At 45.6% G+C, this 26,077-nt stretch overlaps 1 protein-coding gene across 2 annotated transcripts; it reads left to right on the forward strand.

Annotated features, from left to right (window-relative positions):
• The first annotated feature begins 1,304 nt into the window (after positions 1-1,304).
• CER1 (cerberus 1, DAN family BMP antagonist) lies at positions 1,305-16,917 on the forward strand. Of its 2 annotated transcripts, XM_059724715.1 has the most exons (3): positions 1,305-1,348; positions 12,649-12,890; positions 14,544-16,917. In XM_059724715.1, the coding sequence occupies exons 1-3, from the start codon at positions 1,321-1,323 to the stop codon at positions 14,835-14,837; spliced, it is 564 nt and encodes a 187-aa protein (XP_059580698.1). In that variant the 5' UTR covers positions 1,305-1,320; the 3' UTR covers positions 14,838-16,917. The 2 variants fall into 2 exon arrangements, with proteins under 2 accessions (XP_059580698.1, XP_006272077.1); XM_006272015.4 differs by lacking the exon at positions 1,305-1,348 and having other exon boundaries at positions 11,139-12,890.
• The last annotated feature ends 9,160 nt before the right edge of the window (positions 16,918-26,077 follow it).

Consider the following 26,077-nt stretch of genomic DNA (forward strand, 5'->3'; position numbering starts at 1 on the left):
AATAAATATATAATGTGTGTGTGTGTGTGTGTGTGTGTTATTACTTTGGTTAGTCTATAGGGCAAATCTCCCCTGCCTTCTACATATCTCTTAAAATGTCAGATTAGTGACCTCAAAGAGGGCACGTTGTACCTGGGAGTTTGCCTAACATTTTCCCAACTTCTTACATATTTCCTGGACCATCACGGCTACAACAATACTTCAGGCCTACTACAGATTAGTTATTATAATGGAGCCGTAGTGGTATATATGTGACTTTTCTGTTTTTTCTAAAAGCTAGCAAAAAAATAAAGAGAAAGCACACATGGTTTTCTTTGAGAAGTATGATAATTGGGGAATATAATGTATGGCACTAATTCACTGGCTTTGAGGTCTTTTAAATAGCTTTTTTAAAAAGCTGTGCCTGGATAGAAAATTAAAGAATTGCTCATGCAATGATGATACCATTTATGTTAAAAGAAGGCAAGTAATTCAGGGACTGTGTAAGAATTACTTTTAGACATCAACTGGCAGTGTTGCTTAATTACTCAATTTGTGACCATAATGACTAAGCAAACTATGATGCAAATGACTAACAAAGCTTACCTTTGCATTGTACTTGTCATCTGTAGATCTGACAGCATTTTACAAAGATGGGGAAACATTAATATGGTGATTGTTTAAAAAGAAGTGGTATGCTGTGGCAGGGCACTGTTTGTGCCTGCCACTTTAAGGGCAGAAGGCAGCAGCCAGCAGCTGCCTGATGAGGGCAGCCATTTTGAATCTAGGGCTGCCCATATAAACAGGGCAGTTCTGCTGCTGGAGGCTAGGTAACAACATTGCCTGGCTGGAGGGCTGCTGATATCACCTGGAGGTAAAGGAGGAGCTATAGGGGAAGGTAAGGAGGCTCCTGGTCCTGGGCATGACCTAAAACTGCACCTTGCTGGGAGTGGGTGGCCTGGTGGGGCTCCCAGTTGTGCAGGAGCCCCCAGGAAATGCCAGACCATTTACCACCCTGGTGAAAGGTGGGTTGGGGTGCCTTAACCCCTAGCTCCTACAACTGGGTGGGTTACCCCTTGTTTGGAGGGTGGATCCCTGGAGAGAGAGAAAAGCCATAGACTCAGGCCTGTCTGAACTTCCCCTGACAGGTCAATGCTGGGGCCACGACTGGAAGGGTCGAAGGGCCAGGGGCCCACTGTGAGGAACGCCCAAGAGCTGCGGGCCTGGGGTCATGACTGGCCTGGAGGTGGGCCAGAGCTAGTGAGCCGAAGGTCCCAGTGTGGGGACCACACCCAGAAGGGGAAGCGGTTCAGGGAGCTATGCTGCCTAATATGAAGGCAGATGAGACAACCTGATGAGAGGATTCCAGGTGGGGTTCAATCAAGAGGATTCTGAGGCCCAGTGTGGGGGCCGGTGATAATGAGAACATCTAGATGCCATCAGCGAGGCTTGGGCTGTGGTGTAGGGGAGGAATGGAGCCACAGATAGCACCCCCTGGCATCGGGGCAGGAAATGGGCAGCCTCCCACTTAATTAACATCTATTAATTAATTATACCAAGAAAGTGTGGCAGGCGAGAAGGCAGGCAGTTAGCCCAGAAGCATGTGGGCAGTCCGCAGGGAAAACGGCCCTGAGGAGGCCCCCTGTTACATATGGTTTAACCAAACTGCTGCCCTGAAGCCAAAGTCAAACTCAGTTTGATCATAGTATTTATTTAATAAGATTTAACATCCAAAATGAATTGAAAATGCTCACTACCCAAATACTGAAGGGTAATTAAGCAGGAAAAATGTAATTTTTATGCACATTACTAGATTGCATTTTGCAGGACCATGAGAATTTCTTTACTAGAATGTAACTGTAGTATCATCAGTCCAATATCCCTTGCATATAAGTATTTTATATAGTTAATGCCCCAAGGACTAGATGTGCAATTTTTAAAATTCTTTTAATGACCAAATGTCTATTCAAAGATATGTTTTGCCTCTGTTCAGGGAGGATTTGAGGGAACCAAGGAGCCTGCCTGTGGTTCCTTAAACAGGTAATTGTATCTGACAAAGTAGGCTGTCACCTATGAAAGCTCATGCCTCTCTGAACCAATGAGTCTCTAGGGCATCCCCTTGCCTTGCCCTCTGCCTTAAGCAAGTAAGGAAAATATGCTGCAAAATGCACCATGACTTAGTGGATAAAGTCTACCTGAGACTCAAGAAATCATGGTTTTTTCTCAATGCTGTTACTTGCTAGGTAACCATAGGCAAATTACTTCCTTTCTCCCCTTTTTGCTGCTTGGCTTTTTTATACTGTAAGAACTTCAGGGTTGGGAGTGTCTCTTAATATGCATCTTTACAGGGCCTGACACACTGCAGGCCCACAGTTGTTTGGAACCCCTAGGTCCTACTGTAGTATAAAGCAGGGGTTGTCAACTGGGGGTACACTTACCCCTGGGGGTACTTGAGAAGGTCCTAGGACAGGGGTGGGCAAAATACGGCTGGAGGGCTGGATGCAGCCCGTGAGGCCATTCTAACTGGCCTGCGGGGTCCCTGAAAATTTAGAAAATTTAATATTGATCTGTCCTTGGTTCCTGTCAAAAATGACAGGACCCAGAGGCAGTAGGACCCAGGGGCAGTATGACCCAGGGGAAGCCCTGGAGGGCTCCTGCAACAGTAGGGCCTGCCCGGCCCCACCCCCTCAGCCAGAAGCCCCAGCAGGGGCTTCTGGCCTGGGACCATATGACTGCACCATGCCAGAACCTCAGGTAAGGGGGGGAGGGTGGGGGAGGACCACGGGCAGGGAAGGAACGTAGGGAAAAGCTGAGCCTGGAGAAAAGTAGCCCCTCCCCTGTCCTGTGACCGGCGCCATGTGCTGCAGGTGCTTGCAGCCCGCGTTGGGCTGTCCTAAGCAGGCACAGGCAGCCCCACGTGGACTGCGAGTTGCTGCAGTGCGGGGTGCCGGCCACGGGGCAAGGGAGGAGCCGTTTTCTGCCCCTGTGCTCAACACCAGCTTGTACCCCGCCCCTGCTGCCAGCCTGGGCTGCTGCTTGCCCAGAGCCCACACGCTGGGCAGCCCAGGGGTGGTGGTGGCAAACACTGCCTGGCGCGGCAAGTGGGGGCACCGCAGCTGCTGCTACCATGGAGCAGCCCCAACGGGTGAGCCCAGGCTGGCAGTGGGGGTGGGTTACAAGCTGGTGCTGAGTGAGGGCGGGGGGGAAGCCGCCCCTCTCCCACCCCATGGACAGTGCCCCGTGCTGCAGCCACTCGCAGCCTGCATGAGGCTGCCTGTGCCTGCTCAGGACAGCCCCACGTGGGCTGTGAGTGCCTGTAGCATGTGGTGCTGGCCATGGGGTGGGGGAGGGGATGCTTTTTCCTGGACTCAGCACCAGCTCGTTATCTGCCGGTAAGCGCAGGATTGGGGCTGCATGCTGTCCCCTCCCTGTACTGCGGGGCTGGGGGGCACTGGGAGTGAGCGGGAGTGTGGGGCCCACACCACAGTCCCAGGGCCAGCAACGACAGGGCCCAGAGCAGGGCAGCAGGAGTACAGGGTCCCGGCTGGCTCCCCCCTCTCCCTGCTGGTGCAGCCCAGCCCGGCTCCACAGAACCCTGCCAGCCTGCGCCTCGCTCTTGGCCCCACTGGTGCTGGCCCTGGGACATTGGTCCCAAGATGGTGACCAGGGGGCCGGGTACCTGTGAAGGGGCAGGGCTATCCATATAGCCCTGAAAGCTTGCCAAAACTGGGTAAGTGGCCCTCCACCTGAAATAATTGCTCGCCCCTGCCCTAGGAGGTACATGGGGGCGGGCGGGGATGGAGCGCTGCCACGCACCATCCTGAGCTGTTGCTGCCTGTCCGGGGGAGGACACGAAGGGGCAAGGGAAGCGTCCATGTGGCAGCTGCCTCCATTCCACATCCAGCTGCGTGCCACACCCCTCCCCCTCCCCCCCCCGCCTGGCAGCCGGGGGTACACTGACCGAAAAAAGGGTGAAAACCCCTCATATAAATAATGCACAACAAATAACATGGTGTGCAGCATGCACACTGTACTCTCCTTTTTCTCATTCTCATTTTCTTTGCTCAGGACTACAGATGCCTTCTTGCTGTATACTTAACCCTGGTTAACCTAAGTTAAGCGCAAACGTCCACACAGAGCCACACCCATACTATCATGCACTTACTATTCTGGAACTCACCTGTGTATATGTGTCTTGGGGCCTCTCCATTGGTCCTGTGTGCTGATGTGCTCTAGGATTTTTTCTTGTTTCAATTGCTTGTCTTTTGGGGGTAACTGAGAAGAATGTTGGAGGACTATCATTTATACACATACCTTTTTGTCCTGCAATACACCGGAGATCTGCTGTTTCAGAGCAGACTCAGTTAATCAAGTCTGTTCCTCATGCAAGCTGATGTGAACTGTGCTGCGCTGCATGCAGTTGTATAAGTGGTGAAATGTGTGCCAGTGTGCAGAAAATGGCAGCAGTGCACTTATGAGCTAACACACCTTCTATGTGTTTTAGTTTAAAAGTGCATTGTTGCCATTTTCTCAGCGCTGATGTACATCTCGCCGCTTATACAACTGTAAGTGATGCAGTGCCAGGCGCTCTTCAAAGGCACTGCGACGCTTGCATATGTAAAAATGCCCTCAGTGCTCCAGGGATTTTGCCCGTGTCCTCACTACAATGTGTCCAGGTTTCACTCAAGATTAAAGTGCATCTTGGGCTTTAACCTGCACCCATGGCCACGTAAACTAACTCTAAACAGGTTCCTTTTTTCCCTCTAGAAACTAAATGAAGCTGGACTAAAACATGGCTAAGAACCTGGAGTAACTGTGCAACAAAGATGCACCCATAAATATGATACTGATCCACCTCCAGGAGTGGATTAACACATGGGCCATGGGGGCCCTGCCAATCAGGAGCCCCTTGGGGTGGCAGGGGCAGCACAGCCTAAGCAGGCATGCTGGCTGTGGGCATCTGGGGAGGGCAGCGTGTGCCTCCTTCCCTCCAGCTGGGTCAGGGCCAGGACCAGGGGCTAGGGGTGGGTGCAGGGCTCCCTGCAGGCAGCAGCAGCTTCATGGGTGGGCCTGCTCCCACTCATGCTCCCTACTGTCTGCAGGGACAGGATGGGACAGCCCCATCCCACCCTGGCCAGGCCAACAGAGGGCCTTGCAGAGGGGTGGGTGGGCAGGCATGGGCAGAGCTTGTACCCCACAAGCTGGCCCCCACCCTGGTCCATCCCACACTGCTGGGGGACCTCAGCTCTGGCTGCATGACACCTGCCCAGTGGAGGGCTTGGGCTGGGGCCACCTTCACTTCAGCAGCACTCACACCCTGTGGCTCACCCTGGACAAACCGAGGAGGCCAGGTTGGCCCAGCTGCAACCCCCTGGTAGGACTATAAGGAACCTGCCCTTGCCTGGTGGGAGGCCTCCAATTGTCTGTTTGCCCAGGGCCCCAATAAATCTTAATCTGCCACTGTCCATCTCTCATATAAAGTCCAATTAAGACTCTTTCTCTTGACTTCACAGGGAGTTGGATTAGGCCTTACAAACGCAGGCTCTGATCCTACAAACATGCATATGAGTAAATTTTATGCTATAAGATTATGCTATGTGCATAAAGTTGTGTGTGTAAGTGTATATGCATGTGTGTACACAGTCAAGGCCAACTTTTGAAGTTTTAAACCCTGTGTTCAGAATTATCCAAATTAAAACTGTTAGGTGATAGACATGGTCAGTAGAGCTGTGCGAAACAGCAATGTTTAGCCGTTTTGAAGGGGCAGTGCTTCGTTTTGCTGTTTTGAAGCATTGTTCTGTTTCATTTTGTCGAAACTGTTTAGCTGTTTTGACACTGTTTCAATGTTTCGGTCATAGGATATAATGGGGAATCATAAAAATGTCTATAACTTCGTAATTTCTTGCCTGATTTGGATGGAAATTGCAGGATGGTAGCCCCATCTGCGGGCATGAAGCCTGTCATGTTTCAAGGAGATAGGTGCAGGGGTTTCTGGGAAACTGCACCTCAAACTGTTCAATACAAAACTCTTATCGTTTGCCGACAGCCACAGCATGCTGTCATCCCGCATGCAGATCCGAGCCCTCCCCCCAGGAGGGCTGTGGGGCTGTGCCAGACTCTTCCCAGGGGACATGGGCCCCTGGATCTGCATGCGGATGACAAGATGCTGCAACTGCCGGCTGGGACCAGCGCCAGCACTGGGTTCTTCCCAGCACTTGGTGCAGGCTGCCCCAGCCAGATTTTGGTGCTGCCACTGGCCCCAGCTGGCAGTGGCAGCATACTGTCATCCTGCATGGAGATCTGGGGGCCTGCATCCCCTGGGAGGACTGAGAGGTTGTGCCAGACTCGACCCAAGGGGCATGGGACCCCAGATTGGCACGCGAGATGACAACATGCTGCTACTGCCAGCTGGGGCCAGTGTCGTCACTGAGTTCTTCCTGGTGCAGCCCACACTGAGCACCAGGAAGAACCCGGTGCTGGTGCTGGCCCCAGCCAGTAGTGGCAGCCTGCTGTTATCCTACGTGCAGATCTGGGAATCTTTGCCCCCTCAGAGGACTCTAGAGCTGTGCTGAACTCCTCCCAGGGGCGCGGGCCCCTGGATCTGCATGCGAGATGACAGCAAGCTGCCGCTGCTGGCTGGGGCTAGTACCAGCACTGGGTTCTTCCTGGCACCTGGCACGGACTGCACCGGGAAGAACCCAGTGCTTGTACTGGCCTCAGCCAGCAACGGCAGCATGCTGTCATCCTGTGTGCAGGTCCAGGGGCCTGTGTCCCCCTGGAAGAGTCCAGCACTGTCCCACAGCTCTCCTGGGGGGTGCAGGCCCCCAGATCTGCACACGTGATGGTAGCATGCTGCTGCTGCCAGGTGGGACCAGTGGTAGCACCCGCCTTCCCTGCACTCAGCATGGGCTGTGCCAACTGCTGATCCCAGCCAGCAGCAGCAGCCTCCTGTCATCCTGCATGCAGATCCAGTGGCCTGCGCCCCCCAGGAGGAGTCTGGCACAGCCCCACAGCCCTCCCTTGGGGTATGGGCCCCTGGATCTGTGCACGGGGCTTCGGCAAGCTGCTGCTGCTGGCTGGGGAAATAGCCTAGAGCCATCGCCATCACCAGCTGGCAGCAGCAACCAGCTGTCATCCTGCATCATCCAGAGGCCTGTGCCCCTAGGAAGAGCTGAGGGAAGTGATCAGGGAGCTGGGGAATCCAACTGAGTACTGGGGGAATGTTCAGGGACCTGAACATTTCCCCAGTTCCCAATTTGATTCCTCATCCTCCTGTTTGATTCCCCAGTTCTCTGATTGCTTCTGCCAGCTCTCTGATCATTTCCCCAGCTTTTCTTGGGGGGCGGGGAACAGGCCCCCAGATCTGCACGCTGGGTTTCAGCAAGCTGCTGCTGCAGTTTCAGTGGCAGCCTGCTGAAACTCCGCGTGCAGTTTGGAGGCCCGCACTGGGAAAAGCTGGGGAAATGATCAGAGAGCTGGGAAGTTTAGCAGGGTGTCAATATCAGAGCAGTCATAGATTTTATAGATAGATTTCTAGGGTCGGAAGGGATCAATTAGATCATCGAATCCGACCCCCTGCTCTGGGCAGGAAAGTGCGCTGGGGCAAGCAACCCCAGCCAGGTGCTTGTCTAATCTCCTTTTGAATACCTCCAAGGTAGGGGAAAGCACCACTTCCCTTGGAAGCCCATTCCATATTTTGGCAACCCTCACCATAATGAATTTCTTCCTGATGTCCAATCTAAATCTACCCTCCTCCTTCAGTTTATGGTCACTGTTTCTAGTAACCCCAAGGAGCACCCTGGTAAACAGAGTATCCCCTATTCCCTGCTGACCCCCACGATGAGTTTGTAGACAGCCATGAGATAGCCTCCCCAAGAGAAGGCTGAGAGGTGGAAGAGATTCGGGTCCCTCAATCTGTCTTCATAGGATCTTACCCACAGGCCCTCAACCATATGAGTAGCCCTCCTCTGAACCCTTTCCAGGTTATCCACATCCCTCTTAAAGTGCGGCGCACAAAACTGGATGCAATTCTCCAGCTGCGGCCTCACCAATGCTGCATAGAAGGGAAATATCACCTCCCTAGACCTGTTTGTGATGCACCTACTGATGCAGGAAAGAGTACAGTTAACCTTACTTATTATCTCATCACATTGGCGACTCGTGTTCATTTTTGCATCAACTATGACTCCAAAATCCCTTTCCACTGCTGTGCTACTTAGAATGATACTTCCCAGTCTGTAGTTGTATTGGTGATTCTTTCTCCCCAGGTGCAGCACTTTGCACTTATCTTTTGTTAAATTGCATCCTATTCTGATCCACCCACTTCCCCAGTCTATCTAAATCGGCCTGAATTCGCTCCCAACCCTCTGGTGTGTTTACTATACCCCATAGTTTGGTGTCATCTGAGAATTTGGACAGACTGCTTTCTATACCCTCATCCAAATCACTGATGAAGATATTGAACAGTACTGGTCCAAGGACAGAGCCTTGAGGAACACCACTGCCCACATCTCTCCAGGTAGAAACTGACCCATCCACCACCACTCTCTGGGTGCATCCCATAAGCCAGTTTTCCACCCACCTGACTGTGAAAAAATACACCTCACAGCTACTTAATTTACTTGTAAGAACTGGGTGTGACACTGTGTTGCAAGCCTTTTTAAAATCCAAGTAAATAACATCTACCCCTACTCCTGTATCTAAGTACTTTGTGACCCAGTCATTAAAAGAGACCAGGTTAGTCAGGCAGGATCTGCCTGCTATAAACCCATTCCGGCTGCCCCTTAACATTGTATTACCTGCTGGCTCCCCACAAATGTGATCCTTTATGATTTTTCCTAAAGTCTTGCCAAGAATAGAGGTGAGGCTAATCGGCCTATAATTACCCAGGTCCTCTTTCCTCCCCTTCTTGAAAATAAGGACCACATTGGCCCTTTTCCAGTCTTCTAGGACCTGTCCTGAGCGCCAAGAGTGCTCAAACAGTTGTACCAGTGGTTTCACTATGACATCGGCCAATTCCTTTAGTACCCTTGGCTGAAGATCATCAGATCCTGCCGACTTAAATATGTCCAACCCCTCCGAGTGCCCCTTCACCAGGTCAGTGCTAACCGCTAGTGGATTATTATCTCTTTCATGCCAGACTGAACTCTCATTGGGAGGTGTGATTGTATCTGTGTCCAGGAACACAGATGTAAAGAAATCATTTAAGAGGTCAGCTATGTCCATCCTATCTGTTACGAGTTGCCTTAGTCCATCCTGTAGCAGTCCTGTGTTATCCTGTGCTGCCTTCTGGCTCCCTATGTACTTTAAAGGTAACAGAAAGTCCTTCTTTATCTTTGTTGCCAGCCTGAGTTCTGTTTCTGTTTTGGCCTTCCTCACTGCTTCCCTGCAAGCACGAGCCAAGCAGATATACTTCTCCTTGGTGGCTGCCCCTTGCTTCCACCGCCTGTAAGCCTCTCTTTTTCCCTGTAGGCTTTCCTGGATTTCCCTGCTCAACCAAGATGGTTTCTTGGTTCTTTTGCATCCCTTTATGTATACTGGGATGGTAACCCTGTGCCTGCAGGATCAGTCCCTTGAGGAACTCCCACCCTTCCTGAACTCCCAACTCACTGATGTTATTACCCCTCAGTCCCACTCTAACTAATCTCCTGAGCTCATTGAAGTTGGCCTTCTGGAAGTTTAGCACTTTCACCCTACTAGTTATCTTTCCCACCTTTCACCGGGTAGTGAATCCTATCAACAGGTGGTCACTACCTCCTAGGTTACTTTGTACCTGCAGATCCCCCACCAAGTCCTCCCCTGTGGTCAGCACCAAGTTGAGTAAGGCATTTTCCCTAGTGGGACTGCATATCTCCTGTGTTAGGTGCAGATGCTGTATGCAAGTTAGGAGCCTACGTGAACTGGCAGACCTGGCTGGATGCTCCTCCCAGCAGATGTCCAGGTAATTAAGGTCACCCATGAAAAATGGGTCCTTTGAGTGTACTGCCTTTGAGAGCTGTCTTAAGAATTCTAGGTCTAACTTCTCCTCCTGTAGTAGACCCCCATGTAATCTGACGCATAGGACTTCGATCTGCCCTTCTTTTGTCCCCATTTTTTATTACAGAAGATTTATAATGTTCAGTCCTTCCCCCTCCTTCCCCCTCCCTCTCCTTAGTCTCTGTTTAGCTGCAAGCCAAGCAAGCCCGGCTTCAAAACTCTCAAATCTTTGAAACTTTCGAAACATTTTGACTGCCCTCATTTCATTTTGAAGCTATTTGGAAGCCTTTTGTTTCATTTCGATGTTGCTGTTTCAAGCTTGAAATGTCTCAAAACAGCTTCGAAATGAAACACCTGGTGAAATTTCACACAGCCCTAATGGTCATCCCCCAGGTTACAAGGTTACTTAATTGCAGAAACTTCATTTTAGGAGAATAATGGTACTTTATCACCTTCATATTAACAAAGGCAGGGCTTTACCTTTCCTCACATGCTTAGTAATAACGTTCTCTAGACTGGCATTTACCTTGCAGTGTGTAAAAGCTAAACCAAAGCAATTTAGCTCTGTCATTCAGGACTAAGCAGCCCGTTCATCTGTAATCATGGACTAAGAGTCAACACAAGAAGTTACCGCACAGCAGCTAAGACATGCCTTTCATAGCATCTGATGAGGTAGACTATTGCCTATGAATATTCCAACCTCTGTGAACCACTTAGTCTTCTAGGTACCACCCTACCCTACCCTCTGCTAGGCACATTAATAATTTCCACTACCTTGCTATGTCCTTCTGTCCCTATTAAGTGAGTGCACAGGTGCAAGTATTCTTTTGTTCCTTAATAAATAGGGATCAGGGACTTGCCATACCTTAGAGGTACCACAGAAACTGTTCTTGTGTCTTCACTTATTCCTCAGTGGCTGCATCTACATGTGCAAGTGATAAACTCTGGAGCAGTTTGCTCCAGGGCATACACTGCTCCAGAATACGCTGCTCCTGGGCCTACCTTCTATACATGTGCCTAGGACAGCAGCACTTTGAGCCAGAGTGGAGCAGCTCCAGGCTGCCAGCAGACTCAGGGGGTCAGCCCTGGGCTCCAGGTGGTAGAATCAGGCAGTGGAGGGGCTGGCTAGGTTATGAGAGTGCTGAAAGTATGGAGCCATATGGCTGACTCCCCCTCCCTTATCCCTCTTGGCCCCCCAGCCTGCTGCCAGCCTGGGGCTGCGCCACCCCAGCTTAAAGTGCTGCTGTCCCGGTCCCCATCCACACACGTGTTGCAGCACAGTAAATGTCTCCACTGTAAGACACTAGTGCCCCTGACAGTACTATTTTATGGTGGAGTTAATTAATTCACTGTGCATTAATATCAAAGATCATGTAGATGGTGATGCTTTACTGCAGAGCTAATTAGTCAGCTCCACTGTAAATCACACATGTAAATGCACCCAGTGAAAGGTAAATCTTTGGCAGCTTATGCTTACATGAAACGGGGCTAATTGCTCCAGTTTCACTTTAGGTTATTCTGGGGCAGTTGTGGGTATATAGTCTCATAGTTGTTAGGGGCTGGAAGGTATGCATAACAATTGTTTGTGTCCACAGTTAAAAACATGACTGGGGGCTTACAGCATCTCAGCAGCCCCATGCTGTCTGTTCATGTAGTCAATCTGATGTTGGGAAACCTCGGTTTTTGGGTGTTCAGTTTTCTATACCTAGGGCTTATTTATTATGGGGACTTCTTGGACTTGTGTAGCTACATAGATGTGACTACACCACTGCAAGCCTACCATGTAGATGTGCTGCACGGTGAGTTCTGCTACTGTAGTGCAGGTAACTCCTACCCTGAACCCAAAAACTGAAGGATCCAAATTACAGGTCAGTTCTGAAAAAAGTCAAAATGTCTTTCTCTGTGGCTTGTGGTAATAGTTTATTACCCCCTTTTTCTTCTATTCTAATGAAATAGTGTCCCATTTTGATTCTGCCTTAGTGGTCTGGAAGGTGAGAAAAAACAAATAAAGGGCATGTTGAATGAACTAATATGCATCCAGGCATTTCCCCTTAACTCCTAGACCTCAGCTAAACATCTCACCCAAATATTTCTTTTAACAGATTCCCTTCCCCCACATACATTCCCACTGTGTCCCATGCCCTACAGGGGACCAGATTTGAGATAGGAGCTTCCAATGAGCATACCCAGGAATAAAGCAGGGCTGAATTAACACAGTTCTCTTATCACAATTATAATCTAAAGCAAATGAGTTTAGTTACAGCAGGATTCCCTCCTGTCCCTGCACCTCCCACACACAGAGCAGCTGTAGTATTGCTTAGGTCTGCTGTATAAAGCCAGCATATTGCATTTATTGAAACCAAAGGACACATAAGGGTAAAAGGGCAAACTTGAGCAGGATCAGCATGTTTCTGTTTCTGCTGCTGCTCCAGCTGCTGCTGATCTCATGTTTTGGAGCAACAGAGGAGGGAGGACAGCAGCCAAGACAAAAGAGGGGAAGAATTCAGCACCTTTTCTACCTAGATAAAACTCTGCTAGAAAGAGAGGTCCCTAGGGAGCTGCTAAGGGAAGATCCTACAGACTCTGAAGGAATCCGAGCAGGGCCAAGCTTGTATGTAGCAGCCCTTGAGCATGCTGCAGAAAACAAGAAGCCAGGAGAGAAAAAATTGTCCCGATTTATGCTTCCTTTCATAGAGCTCCAGACAACCCAAAGCTCACCTGCACGAAAAGAGACTCTTCATTCTGATAGTCTGAGAAACTTTTCACCTCCCCACTCATCCCGTGAGAGGGAAGCTGAGTCTTCTTATAGGAAGGATGCCAAGAAATTCTGGGACCATTTCACACTACAAAAAAATTCAGCCTCTGAGGAGGTTGTCCTGCCAATCAAGACCGATGAGATGCATCAGGAAACCTGCTGGACTCTGCCTTTTTCACAGGTAAGTACAAGTCCTAGGAAAGGGGCCCATCACTAGTAAATATTTGCTCCTTTCATTTTCATGTGTCATCTGTAATCACTAACTAAAGGCAATACAGGTTGATTGTACTTGCTAAGCAACAAAGGCACATTGGGATAACCAATATTACTGAAAAAGACCTGTTTGGCTTTTAGGTCAGTGAGACAAATTGTCTGATCACAAAGCTGAATGCCAATGAAATCAAGATACAATGAGCAGAAGGGGTTCTCTTTTTTTGTCTGTAACCAAAGACAAATCGTATTTCCCAATTTAGCCCTACCACAGGGAGAACAGTCATCTGGCCTCATGAATTATTCATGCATCAGTCTCAGTGCAATTGTTCAGGAGCTAGGTTGTTTTATTTTCTTATGGATAAACATAGCTTCTTCGTGTGTTTAAATTAAAATCAAGGAACAAGTAAGTCTTTGTCTATACTAGGTTCATGTCCAAGAACACTGACAAAATGCTTGAAGTGTGGATGCAGCTCCACCATCAAAGTTGATCTTTTACCACCTCTAAGGAAAACAAACTGTATAGATAAAGGTACAGTTTTGCTGGTATAATGGCCACCAGAGATCACCCTTCTTTCATACCCCCTCATTAGGTTACCTTCATGCTAGCAGGAGTGTGAAAGATATATGTGGCCTAGAAAGTTATACTGCTTAAACTATACGGTAGCATACTATAAACTCCCCCTAAGTGTGGTTGAATTTATAAGCAGTATAAAGTGCTTTTGTCACTCTTTTTTCAGACCAACAGACCACAATCAGTGATCATCATTTCTTGCAAATGACCAGGCATTCTTATAACCAAACTTTTAATTGAAAAAGTTACAAAGGCATTTGGGCCTCTGATCTGTAGACTAACTGCAGATTACTTCATCTGGCATAGCCCACTATCAGCAGTCCACAGACCATATTGTGGAAACTACTAAGTTACCCAATATACTTGTAGTTTACACTGAACTGGGAAGCAATCCTGTTATAAGGCGCCTTTATTTATGCTTGTACAACTGCACCTACACCAGGGTATATAATGGTATAACTATGGGTATGTTAGAAAGAAATTGCACCTCTAATCAACATGATACCTTCAACTGTAAATCGATCTTTAATTTACCAATGTAATCCAGCGATGGGGTCAGAGGGTTCAAACACAAAGGCACATTGAACTGAGATCATTTAATATTCTGGGAATCCATTTATGTAGACAAAATTGCAAGCTAGCTCACTGTGACAAAAGCTTAGACATTCTAAATAGCAAATGACATTTGTTTGTGTGCAATATGTAAAACAAAGACACAGCCAGTTAAAACTTTGCAAAGCAAAGTAAAACTTGCTTTCCTGGCTAATACAAAGATTTAAAAAAATAGCCTTAAAAGGTCTGAAGTCTATTCTTTTTCTGTCTGAATTCTGTTACTAGTTAAAATAAAAATGATATTTGGAATGCTATAGTAACTAACAGTACCAACTGAAAACATAACAGGAGTTGTATAAATCTAAGCCCAGTCCTGCAGACTTTGCATATTCATATTTTCCAGAAAGTCCATGAGGGTTTTGAATGTACACAGTGTGGAGGAGTTGAGTTGACCATATTTAAAAAGCCAATGTAACTACAGCCTGTTTTCTATTTCAGGGTATTGTGCATGAGAACTGTGAAAAAGTGGTGGTCCAGAATAACCTTTGTTTTGGAAAGTGTAATTCCTTTCATGTCCCTGGCCCAGAAGATCGTCTTTACACCTTTTGTTCCCACTGTTTGCCTGCTAAATTCAACTTAAAACGTTTGGAGCTGAACTGTACCAAGTCTGTCCCCATTGTGAAGGTGGTCGTGATTGTGGAGGAATGCAAATGTGAGATTCAGAAGACTAAAGGTCCTGAAACGGGTCCTTTACATTCAGACTTGCATGCAAATGTGTATGGACACAATTAATCTGCTGAAAGGCACCTTTAAACTCCATGATCATTTGTAAATTATAATAATAAAAAACCCTGAGATTTTAGTCAAACGCATTCAACCAACAGTGTGAAAATATAGATTTTTCTCTCTCAAATGCTCCTTTATCATAGGTATAACATTGCCTGAAATGTATCAGATGTTTCCATTTGTGTCTTGAGAGAGAGGGAGGATGAGTATGCAGAGTGGGAATAAGTGATTAAACCAGGGTAATTCTTAAAAAAAACCCCAAAACTCCTGTCCTTTTTACCACTGGTTTAGTTCAACTAGTGTTAGTACTGCAGGGGGACTTGTGTGCCTTTAAAGTATATTCCCTTTAGATAACTGGGATGAGCTACCCCAACAAAATAACTTTTTTTCCCATGGATATTAGTGTATCTATAGTAGGGAAATTGCCAGTATAGGTCCAATGGCATGTCTCAATTGGCAAACCTTTTCTTTAAGTAGACAAAGCTTTAGACTCTTGTGTTTACTTCCAGCTAGCTCATTGTGGATCTCTTTTGCCATGTAAAATAGTATAAGACATAATATATGGGTAACTTTTTTATCTTGCATAGCTATTCAAGGTTGGCCTTCTAGCTATGTTCTGGTTTTGATCTTGATTAGTTACCTCAAGATAGAAATGAAGGTGCCTTATGGACATGGTGATTTTGAATTGGGTATCTTACTATAGAGATGTGCTTTTTTTGCTTTTCAATGAAGGCAAAAGCTTGGTCCATTCAACAGGGTACTTGAAAGGTCCTCTAAATATTTTTGTTTAAACTTATTTTTCATTGAAAAAATAGCTTTTCAATCAAAACCAAACATTTTGCTGAAATATTTATTTAGTTTGAAGTTTTTAAAAACTTTTTATGAAAGACAATTCAGTTTAATACGAGATCATTTTCTTCAGATTTTTGGAGAGTTGTTTATAGCTTGATATCAGGGATTGTAGGTATATGCCATTTATACCTATATAAATAGACCAGGATAACTCTAGAGGTAAATCTCTTCAATATAGGATAAGCTTGACTGATCTCAGCCTGTACACCTCTGGCACTTCGTCCCGCTTCTGGGTTCTCTCCTTTCTCTTTTTGTTTCTTGCAGTCATGGCTAACAGCTAACAGTTCCTTTAGTTTCAGGACCCATAGACTTTAACCAAATTCTAACCCCTTCCCAGGCCTGGATTAACTCTTTTGTGGGCCCTAGGCAAACAAACACATGGACCCTGAGCTGGTTGAGACCCCCCTCCCCACCCCAGTGTTGCTGCCCATGGGGAGTGGGTCTTGGAGCAGCTGCCACAGCAGCGAGGGGAAGGGAAGGGAAGGGAAGGGAAGGGAAGGGAAGGGAGGTGGATGGGGCCATTGGTGCCACCACCATGGAGGGAAGGACCAGGCCCCCCCTTGCAGCTCAGGGCCCTAGGCATGTGCCTAGTTTGCCTATGTGTTAATCCTGCTCTGCCCCTTCCTGGACTTTATTATTCCTAAACTTTTAGGCCTTTGATTCCCCACCTGCTGTTGCCTTAAAAGTTCATTATTGGGTAATCTGAACTGGAAATCAGAACTAAGTTAACCAGTCCCCAAATACGTATAAACCCAATTAACCTGTTAAAAGGCAACTCCATGGCCATCTGCAAGGGGAACCCCCCCAGGGTTCAAAATATGGGGGGGGGGAGTCAGGGGGACTGAACCCCCCCTTAAGCTCCCCGATAAGAGATGAGAGCCTCCCATAAGAGACGAGAGCCCATGGCCCACCCCACACCTTCCTATGAACCTCAGGCATTGGCAGCAGCTCTTTCCAGCTTGCAGCTGCCACCACCACAGATTCCAACAAGAGTCGGAGTATAATTTGAACCCTGCCCACCCTCTAAGAGTTTAGTTGGACACATTCAACCAACAGTGTTAAAATATATATTAATATCTCTCAAATGCTTCTTTATCACAGGTATAATATTGCCTGAAATGTTACTGAAATATTTATCACAGTATGGGTGAGCTTAATTTATTTACACACACATTGTAGCAATGTTGTAAGTATTTTACATATTACCTTTAAAATAAATCAATGCCATAGTTTAGGAATGCAGTCATTTTTCAAAGGGCATTTACTGAACATCGTGTTTGATTGACAGCTCACTTTCTGATCCTGCATCTAAGCCATAGCAGTAGTTTGCTGTACATAATTCATAAATAGGGACCTACCTAAATCACAGTGAAACAAAAGGGTTTTCATGGCTAGCTTGCAATGCGCAGAGTAGATTTTGCAGCAGCCCCATCCCTTGGCACTGATTGGCAGAGAGGCCCCAAGGTGTGAGGAGGGGTAAGGGAGCAGCCACCATCTTGATTGCTGGCTGCCCTTTGTGCTGCCCCTCCCCTCAGCACTGATTGGTGGAGAAACCCACCAGGTGGGGCAGGTGGGACAAGGGGACAGCTGCCATCTTGTCTGCTGCTCTTCATGTTGCCCTGCCAGCCAGTGCCTTCCCCTCCCAGCAGTAAGGACTGCTGGCTACCACTGGGAAGCCAGGACTTTATTTTTATTAAGGTTTTGGGTGTTTGGTTTTTTGATTTAGCAGATTTTGTGGACAATCCTGGATTTTGAGATTTCCATGGAATCCACAAAACTGAAACTGAAGTAGGTCCCTATTCATAAAGCAAGGGACTTGGGCATTAATATATAATTATGCTTCTGAATACACAAATTGTTTTTAAAGAGGCAGTTTACACAGTAGCGATTAAAAAGTAAGCAGGGCCTGCAACTCTTGCCACCTCCTCTTTTACACCAGTATAGTGTATAAAGGGCATTAAGCCAATCATGAATAGGCTGCGTGTACCATAGATAACAATCCCTAGAGTTTAAACGGTTCATTATCCCTTTATTAGAAAGTGTTGCATCTAATAAATTTCTTATTTAATACTTCACTTTTGAGCTTCATAATGTGACTACCAACTTTGCTCAGGGATAACCTCATTGGGGCAGGCTGTCAAAAGTCTCTCACTATCCATGGTTCTCTCCAAGGCTTCATCTGTGAGCTTTAATAGGCATGGGTTATGATAGAAAGAAGAAATGCTTTCCTACAGCATGAAATAACATAGGGTCTGTGCTTTGCTTTGTTTGTTTCCATGTAGCTTTCTCTATAGAATTTTGTGTGAGTGCCCAATTCTAAATTCTGTCATTGGTCCTGCTTCCCTGTAATACAATACTGAACTTTATGTGACAGTTACATAGTTAACTTCTCTGCACACTTTGAACTCCCTGTGCTCATTTATAACAAAGCAGATGAGGAAAAAAATTCTCTCAAAATTCACAGCACCAATATTCCCAAACATCCCTCCCCTTGCTTCTGTTAAACCAAAATCTGGAAGAAAAAAAGAACTACCAAACCACTGGCAGCATGTGGCCAACTTTCATAATGTTACTGTGACTCTTCCACTAACGTGTTTTTCTTAAAGCCCCAGTTCCTGAATTGTGCAATTGGCTGGAGATTTTATTTTAATTAAAAAGTCCTCATGGCTGCAGAGAAAAGCATGAAGGCACCAGAAAGGCTCAAAACCAGAAGGCAAATAAAGAAAACCTCAACATGATTCTTTTATTCTCTTGCTTAAGCCAAACTTGTGAGTTGGGGGGGAGTTGAATGGGAGAGGGGGAAGAAAGAGACATGCATATATTCTTGAAATCTTAATGTAACACCTGGGGCTGGTTTTGCTGAGGATTTGCTTTCTTCTTGGGCCCTAGAGTAAAATCTTGTGTGTGAAGAGGTGCCATTGAAGTCAGGGGTCATTTTCATGCAGGGACTTTTCAGGATTGGGTCTATAGTGTGAATTTGCACCATTTGGTTGCAAAGAGGTAATGACAGCTGTAGTAATTGCTAATTAGATTAGTGCTGTAGTTTTTTGGATGAATGTTTAATTAACCCAGCAATGATCAGTTGCATGTAATTAGCACTGTAATCTGCAATTGCAAGAATGTGTTAATTGGATCAGATTTCAGAGTCCTGCAAAACTCCATATTAGGAGCAAGTTGTGCCCAGACATTAACAGGAATTTGCTTTGCGGGCATCTCTACATTATAAACTCCTGACAAATAGCTCTAATGGTCAGGAATGTGAAGAAATATTATCCCTCACCAACACAGCTGTACCAACAGAAGACTCCAGTGTAGATGCATCTGTAGCAGCAAAACAATAGGGTACTTTTATATTGTAGCTCACTTTGCTTTTGAGTGGTGGTTTTACTGTAACGATAGTTTTGCCAGTGCAAGTACATCTACACAAGGAAAGGAGAGCCTTTTTTGCTGGCATACTACACAGGTGTTCATGTGCCAGTAAAGTATCTGTACTGCAGACTTAATCAGTGAAAGTAATATATAGCCTCTAGAGACTGCAGTATAGTTGCATCTGACCCTTTCAGAGGATTCTCCTTTTTCTTTTTTTTTTTTTTTTTACTTTGATGCTTGCTGACTGAACTGCTGTTTCTGCAATACAACTAGAAAATAAATAACTGAAACAACTGCTGCTTAATCTAATTGCCTCCATAAACTGTATCTTATGGGGGGACTATTTTCTTAATTGATAATTTTAATTATATTAAACAATTAATTAAGTTGAACACAGCTGTATAGTTCTGTACCTCAGTTCTACCTAGGTATAAAGGTCAGTAAGATCTTTAACATCTATCTGATATTTTGTGCTGTACTTGGCACATCTACATGTGCACCCCACTATGCAGTTGGTACTGAGCAGCCATTTACTACTTGCATCTGCACTGCACAGTCCTAGTGGCGCATGGGTAATTTCTGACCCTACTGCAGAGTAGTGGCAGTATCACGGTTCATGCCTACTGATGCTACATTGCCAAGCATCTCATATAGATGCGCCCACTCAGTACTTTGTCCAGAACAGTTATGATCGGTTGATATCACAACCACTTTTATCCTAGCCTCACAAAGGAAGGAAATCGGGTGTGGGGAAGAGGACTGTAACTGGACTAATGGTAGAATAATGAAGGAAAAGGACAGCACAGGTTTACATTTGAACACAAAATCATTGTCACATATAGGTTTTGCTGCACAATTTTGGTTCAGTTAAAACTGGCATCATCATGACAAGCATTGTTATCTTCAGAATGATTACAGGAGCAGGGATTAGATTTCCATTACTGCACATACGAAGTAAGAGACAATTCTGTAGCAAATACCTTGCAAGCCAGGCTAATGACAAGATAAAGTAAGTTGAGACAAAATATGAGTCAGCACCTATATGAATCTCTAAGCACCATGCTCTGGCCTTCAGTTATCTTAAACTCACACCCTCTTGAGCACTTTATACATGCTTCAAAATTGTTGGGTCTGCAAAGGCTCAGCTGTCCTTAATTACAGACCAACTGGCAATGCGTCTCTGAGTTGCCTTTGAGTCCTTGGCAGGGAATTAACCTGGCAAACTGAGGCTATTGGCTGGCTTGGCTTAGCCACCCCTAATGACTCTGCTAGGCCAAAGGGGAACAGTAGAGCTTCAGGGCACCCTCCAAGAGGCAGCTGATGAGCTGCATGCTCTGTTATAGGAGGATTTCTCTTCTTTACTTCACCCACGTGCATAGCTATGGGGCCAGGGAAAGGGAGAAGCGATCGAGATGGCTCCTTTCTTTGCTTCATCTCCAGATTCTCCATTGTTAAATCATCATCCATATGTCAGTCTGTGACATCATATGCTGTAGTGACTGACAGGTCTTCAGAGCAACAAAGAAGTCAAGCTCCATTTCTAACACATAACATCAGTATGGCAGGGCTTCATACATCAAGAATTTACATACTGAATGTGGCCGGTGGTTTCAGGAAGAATTTGTCCCCTGATTTGTAGTTACTGATTATCAATTATGGATGTTAAAGAGGTTTGCAGAGAAACCTGAGATGTGGTTAGTGGGCTGTGGTGTCCCAAACGAGAAACGGTTATTCCGAATTTCACACAGAATGTAAGAATGTAGATCCAGGAAGAGGAGTCTGGTGTTCTGTGAAGGTAGCTGATTGCTGTGTCCAGACAATGCCTGTGCACAGTTCCTTCTGCACATGGATTGTGGAGCATGATGGGGCACAAAATTAATATTGGAACACATCCTCCTGAAGCAGGGGACTTGTAAGCAGCAAGAATCATGGGAGTCATAGTGCAAACTTCTCTTTTCCATGTGCTCTCCATAAGAGAGCATCAGCTGCTACTGCACATGGCAGGGTTTTAGCATGCTGATTTAATATTTACAGAGTGACAATAAAATTTTTATGATGACAGCTGGTGGCTCCTGTGGTAATTTAGAAACAACAACAACACAACACAGACATTAGGAAACTCCAAGAAGGGTTCTACACTGTTGTGCACTGTTCAGGAGCCAAAGGAATAGAGCTGTTTCTGCTTTGCAGGCTTTCCATATATATTCCAAAATACTTTGATGGCCTAACTCATGCTGTATGTTGCATACTTACAAATGAGCAGGGGACCATACTTAAGTAAGGCCAATATTATTTTTAGGTATGCTAATCTAAAGAGGGATTTAGTAAGAAATGGTATTGTGAGGTTCTATATCTTTCTGTTTTCTCTCAGTGGCTCCATGTCAAACCCACTTACTTTTTAAGTCCAAACCTTGAGGGTTTCCTAACTCTGATCCCTGGAAACTCAGTTTCGAAATGGCAAGTCAAGCAGGCTCATGCATTATCACCAAATATTACACAATGAGAACCAAGGGTGCAAAAAGAATAATTCTACTGGAAGATAAACTGACTTTACTGGCCATGTCTACAGGAGATGCCTACTGTGCAGTAGCTCATTACTACAGTGCAATAGTGTCGCATGGAACAAACCATGATGCGACATTACTGTGCATTAGTAACAAGCTACAGCAGTGTCACCAAGAAGCCATGTGGGGACCCTACTGAGCAGTGACTGGTACAGCTATTTAGTACTTGAGTATACAAGTACTAAATGACTGCGCAGTAACAACTGCACAGTCAGTGTCTCATGTAGACATGGCCACTATGTATTAAAAGTGGAGCAGATACATGATGCACAGGCCTACTACACAGTCAATCACTCAAATACAAGGTGAAGTTGCTCCTTGAAAAATGTAACTCCACTACATGAGAAACTGACCAAGTGGAAGGTGGTGTTTCCCTACTCCCATAGTCAATTTTATCCCAGGGTAGCTGTTTGTTTAATGCAAACTAGCTCTTCTTTTATGTAGTGGCTAGGCACAGTTATAGGACCTGTTGCAGGCAGCTAATTTGTGCCAGCCCCTTTGGAGTAAATTTGCCTTGGAGTATAATCTGGGGTAAATTACTCTGTACTGATTGTGTTGTGTGTCCACACCTTTAGCTGCAGTTCTGTTGATATGTAAGTCTGAACAGACTACTGCTCACTCTCCCAAACTTCCTTGTTCTGCAGATCTAAAGTGAACAAGCCATTTTATGTAGAGATTTTTGGAGTAGAACAATAGTTCAACAGGCAGTTCAGCGTTAGCTAAAGAAAAGGCATTAGTATAAGTGTGTGTGTATGTGTGCATCCATGTGCGTGCATATTTTCACTAACTTTGGATGGCCTTTTCCTTGGTGAGGCAATCTTCTTCTGTTTGCCTAACACTCCCTCTCTTTAATGTGTTTTTCTTTTATATTTCCTAAGTTCTCTCTTTTTTTTAACTTTATTCTCCTTGAGTAATTTTGCATGTTCGCTTTTCTCTTCATGTCAATAAATTGGTCCCACACACCCTCAGCCATGCCTCATCTGTACAAAAAGAGACTCACATATTAGCCCCTTCTTATGGGGCTATTTTTAAGCCCATTTTCACACTTGTATCCAGCAGCTATTCAGCCAGTGTTGTTCAGTAAATCAGATCCTTTTCACTGCTGCCTGCTCTCCAGGAAATGCATAGGTTGCTCTTTTTGGTATAGAGTTATTCTACTGTTATTGAGACCTGTTATATTCACTCATCTGAACATTCCCAAATGCTAAGTAGGAATACTTCCAGCCTATAGTAGGTTAACCATGAGCACTATAAAAATCCCAAATAATGTGACAGATGAACCTCAATAAATCAGGATGAATGGTCATCTTTATCCTTCAATTAAGTTTGGGTGAAAGCTTAAAATCTCTCTGAATTCTGTCACCATTACCTCTCAGATATTCTTTTTGGCACATACATGGCAACAATCATGATCAAGTATTAGGAGGTGTTTTAGTAACGTTAAGGAGGAAATTGCTGTAGAAGAGATGAACATTGCATTACTCTTCAGGCTGCCCATTTCACCCATTATTATGTGGGAAGAAATCTGGAGGGCAAAAGTCAGACCAATTTAGAATGGGAATCATGCCACTCAAACAGATGGGACGATTCTAGATAGCCAAGAGATCATATATATGCATCAGCGAGGGGTGCTCAAGGCATGATTCCCAGCTGGGAATCTGAAACTGCTGTCCATTATCAAGCTGCCTGTGGCAATTAGCCATTGCTAATCCCCAAATTTAACTTGTAAAAATAAAAATTGTTCCCACAGATATACAATAGAATTCTTTGAGCCTGGTGAATTGAACATGCTGGCCTAGAACTGAGAGTGAGGCACTTGCTGCACCTACAGAGCTACCATCTTGCTGTTAAATTACCAAAGGGGACATTACCAGGGTGACAGGAGAGAGATGGACATGGCTTACTGACTGGTGGATGTGTACAAATGTTCAGCATTATCACTGAATATTGGGCCAAAAGAAGCTTCAATTAGGATTTAAATTAGGATGTATTAAACACAAAGGATTAAGCAGTAGAATCCGAAAGATGTCTCCCTAGTTTTTCTGCTTCTCTCATTGCCTCCCATTTCTGTGAATAAGGCTCATTTCAAAGTGATCACAGAGGTGACAATATAGAGCTGGCTCACTTGTATATTCCCAATGTGCATGAGACATTGATTTTATTGTTTATGTAACATATTTTTACTCCTGTTTGCAGTCCAGGACTGATATAGCTGTGGAAGAACAAGCTCCATTCTATTCCACCTCAGCACCAGGAAATTGTCAGCTCAGTCTGTATTACCACACTATACACTTGCTTATTATGAACAGGTCTAGATGCCTTCTGGACTTCTGCATCAGCTTCAAACCACTGACTTCTGTTAAGCTGGCAGTCTCTGATTGTAAGCTTCTGAGGGAAGGACGCATTTACTACGTGTTTGTAATAAGACCCGCGCATATACTGATTATGTTACACTAGTAACAACCACTAACGATAATAATCACGAGCTTGTTTTCCAGATTAATTATGCAGCTGTAGCAGTTAAAGAAGTCATCTTTTGGTCTGTAAACTGAACAAAATGTGGGAACTAGGGAGAGGATGTGGGTAGAAACAACAATTCACCAGTGTGTGAACTGAGGTTGAAATAAAGGCTTGTCTACATGGGGAAGTACAAGGTAGGGTGTAAATTTACTAGCTATTGAACCCTAATTCTCTAGGCAGACCCTATCTAGTGTGATAGTAGCACTTTTAGAGTAAGCTGTCTCACACAAAAGCATACAACATCCTAGCTCCTAGCTCATTGTGCAATATCTTTTGTGTTGAAAGCCCAAAGCTGGTAATTATTCAGCTGTTTGTTCAGATTTTTTTCTCACCTTAAGCCCTGATTGTATCTATCCATGACCTCTGTAAAGTCTCTATCACTGGCAGATGGAGGTGTACAACTTAAGAACTAAATAACTCAATTAACAATTATCTGTGGACAAACTAGTTTTCCTTCTTCAAGGAGAAACAGGGTAATTGTAGGCAGGGGTATCCAGGAAAGAGGACATTTCCTGACAGCATGTAGGTGGCATATACCAATTTAGCATGCTTTGTTGAGTCACATGTAGGAGTGATGTCTCCTGTGATTTAAAAAAAATCTCACCATATTTGGTGTTTTCCTTAAGGCCCTAGCTTCTGGCAGTTACCAGTAATTCTATCAGCTTTAATTAAGAAGCTTTCAGCTCTCGCAAGGGCCCATAAAAGCTTGACGTCCACAGGACTCTGCCAGAACAGGTCTGGGGCCAATGAAAGTTTAAAAAAAAGCACCCAAGTCATGTTATTTGCAAAATCTGTCTCAGGATGTTTTGGGAGAGGGGGGAACTTGACTCCTCAGGTTGGCAAGGTTGTGACTAGCAGTATGGGAGGTTTGGAGATTGTCATAGGCAGGAGGAATCTGTGGGTGGCATTCACTAGTTACTAGTGCACTTCTACCCCCCTTTGATTCCTGCTCCAGCTGAAGTTTAAAACCAACTGCCTGGAAGCAGCACTTCTAGTCAGACAGTGCTGAGGAAGCCAACTGACTTTGTGACTCATTATCGTCTACCTGACCCCTTCTAAACTCTCTGTTCCATAGGGGTTACCAACCTTCTCTCCTTTTTAATAGTCTTGGTGTTCCACAAGTCAAGCTAGCCTTTGTTCTGCCATTCTGCTGCCTGTTTGCTGCTTCTGGTAACGAAGCTCCTATTTCACAGCCCCGCAAATGGTTGGTCGTTCATTCCACTGAAGTTCTATTTGCTTTTTGCTTCAATTTTAAACTAATACAGCCCTAGGCCCCTAGAGTACTAGCAAAGCTTGTAGCTTAGTTTTAACTGGAGAAAAATGTCGTGTTGCAGGTGGCGATAGCCCTTAACCCCCTGCACCCCTGCTTTTCAAAGGGTCAAAGGTTCTCGAACTTTTTGGACTTGAGCAGTACGCTACATTTCCCTACGACGACAAAGCTCATTGCTACATCGCTGTACAGTGTGCTACGGTAACATAGAGGTAATGTTGGTCTACACCTTATCGGCAGCTACGTCGGTGTAGTGGCATGCTCCCGTTTTAATATGCTGCTATAGCGATGTAGCTGCCACATCTAACCATATGCCATGTGCATGGCACAGTACAGGCCATTACTGCATAGTACTTTAGTACTTCCAAAAGGAAATACTAAAGCATGGCGCCATATGGCCATGCGTAGATGCACCCAAGGTGCCTAAATGAGACTCAAGGCCCCTCCGAACCTGCCAGCGCTCCACTTCAGCTCGTTTTTTGACTGTGGAAAAATCACGGAGCCATTCATCTGAGGCAAGCGAAATAGGGTGCCCGTGGTGGGCAGCGAGGCTTTAGTGCCACGGGGAGCGCTAGTCGAAATCCCTGAGTTTCTGCTGTGAAGGGCATGGAGGGGTGCACCTAACAGCACCGTCTCGAAAGACTCTCGGGGCAACCCAGCTAAGAGTCGAC

The sequence above is a fragment of the Alligator mississippiensis genome, chromosome 3 (genome assembly GCF_030867095.1).
Source record: "Alligator mississippiensis isolate rAllMis1 chromosome 3, rAllMis1, whole genome shotgun sequence".
Classification (NCBI taxonomy): Eukaryota; Metazoa; Chordata; order Crocodylia; family Alligatoridae; genus Alligator; species Alligator mississippiensis.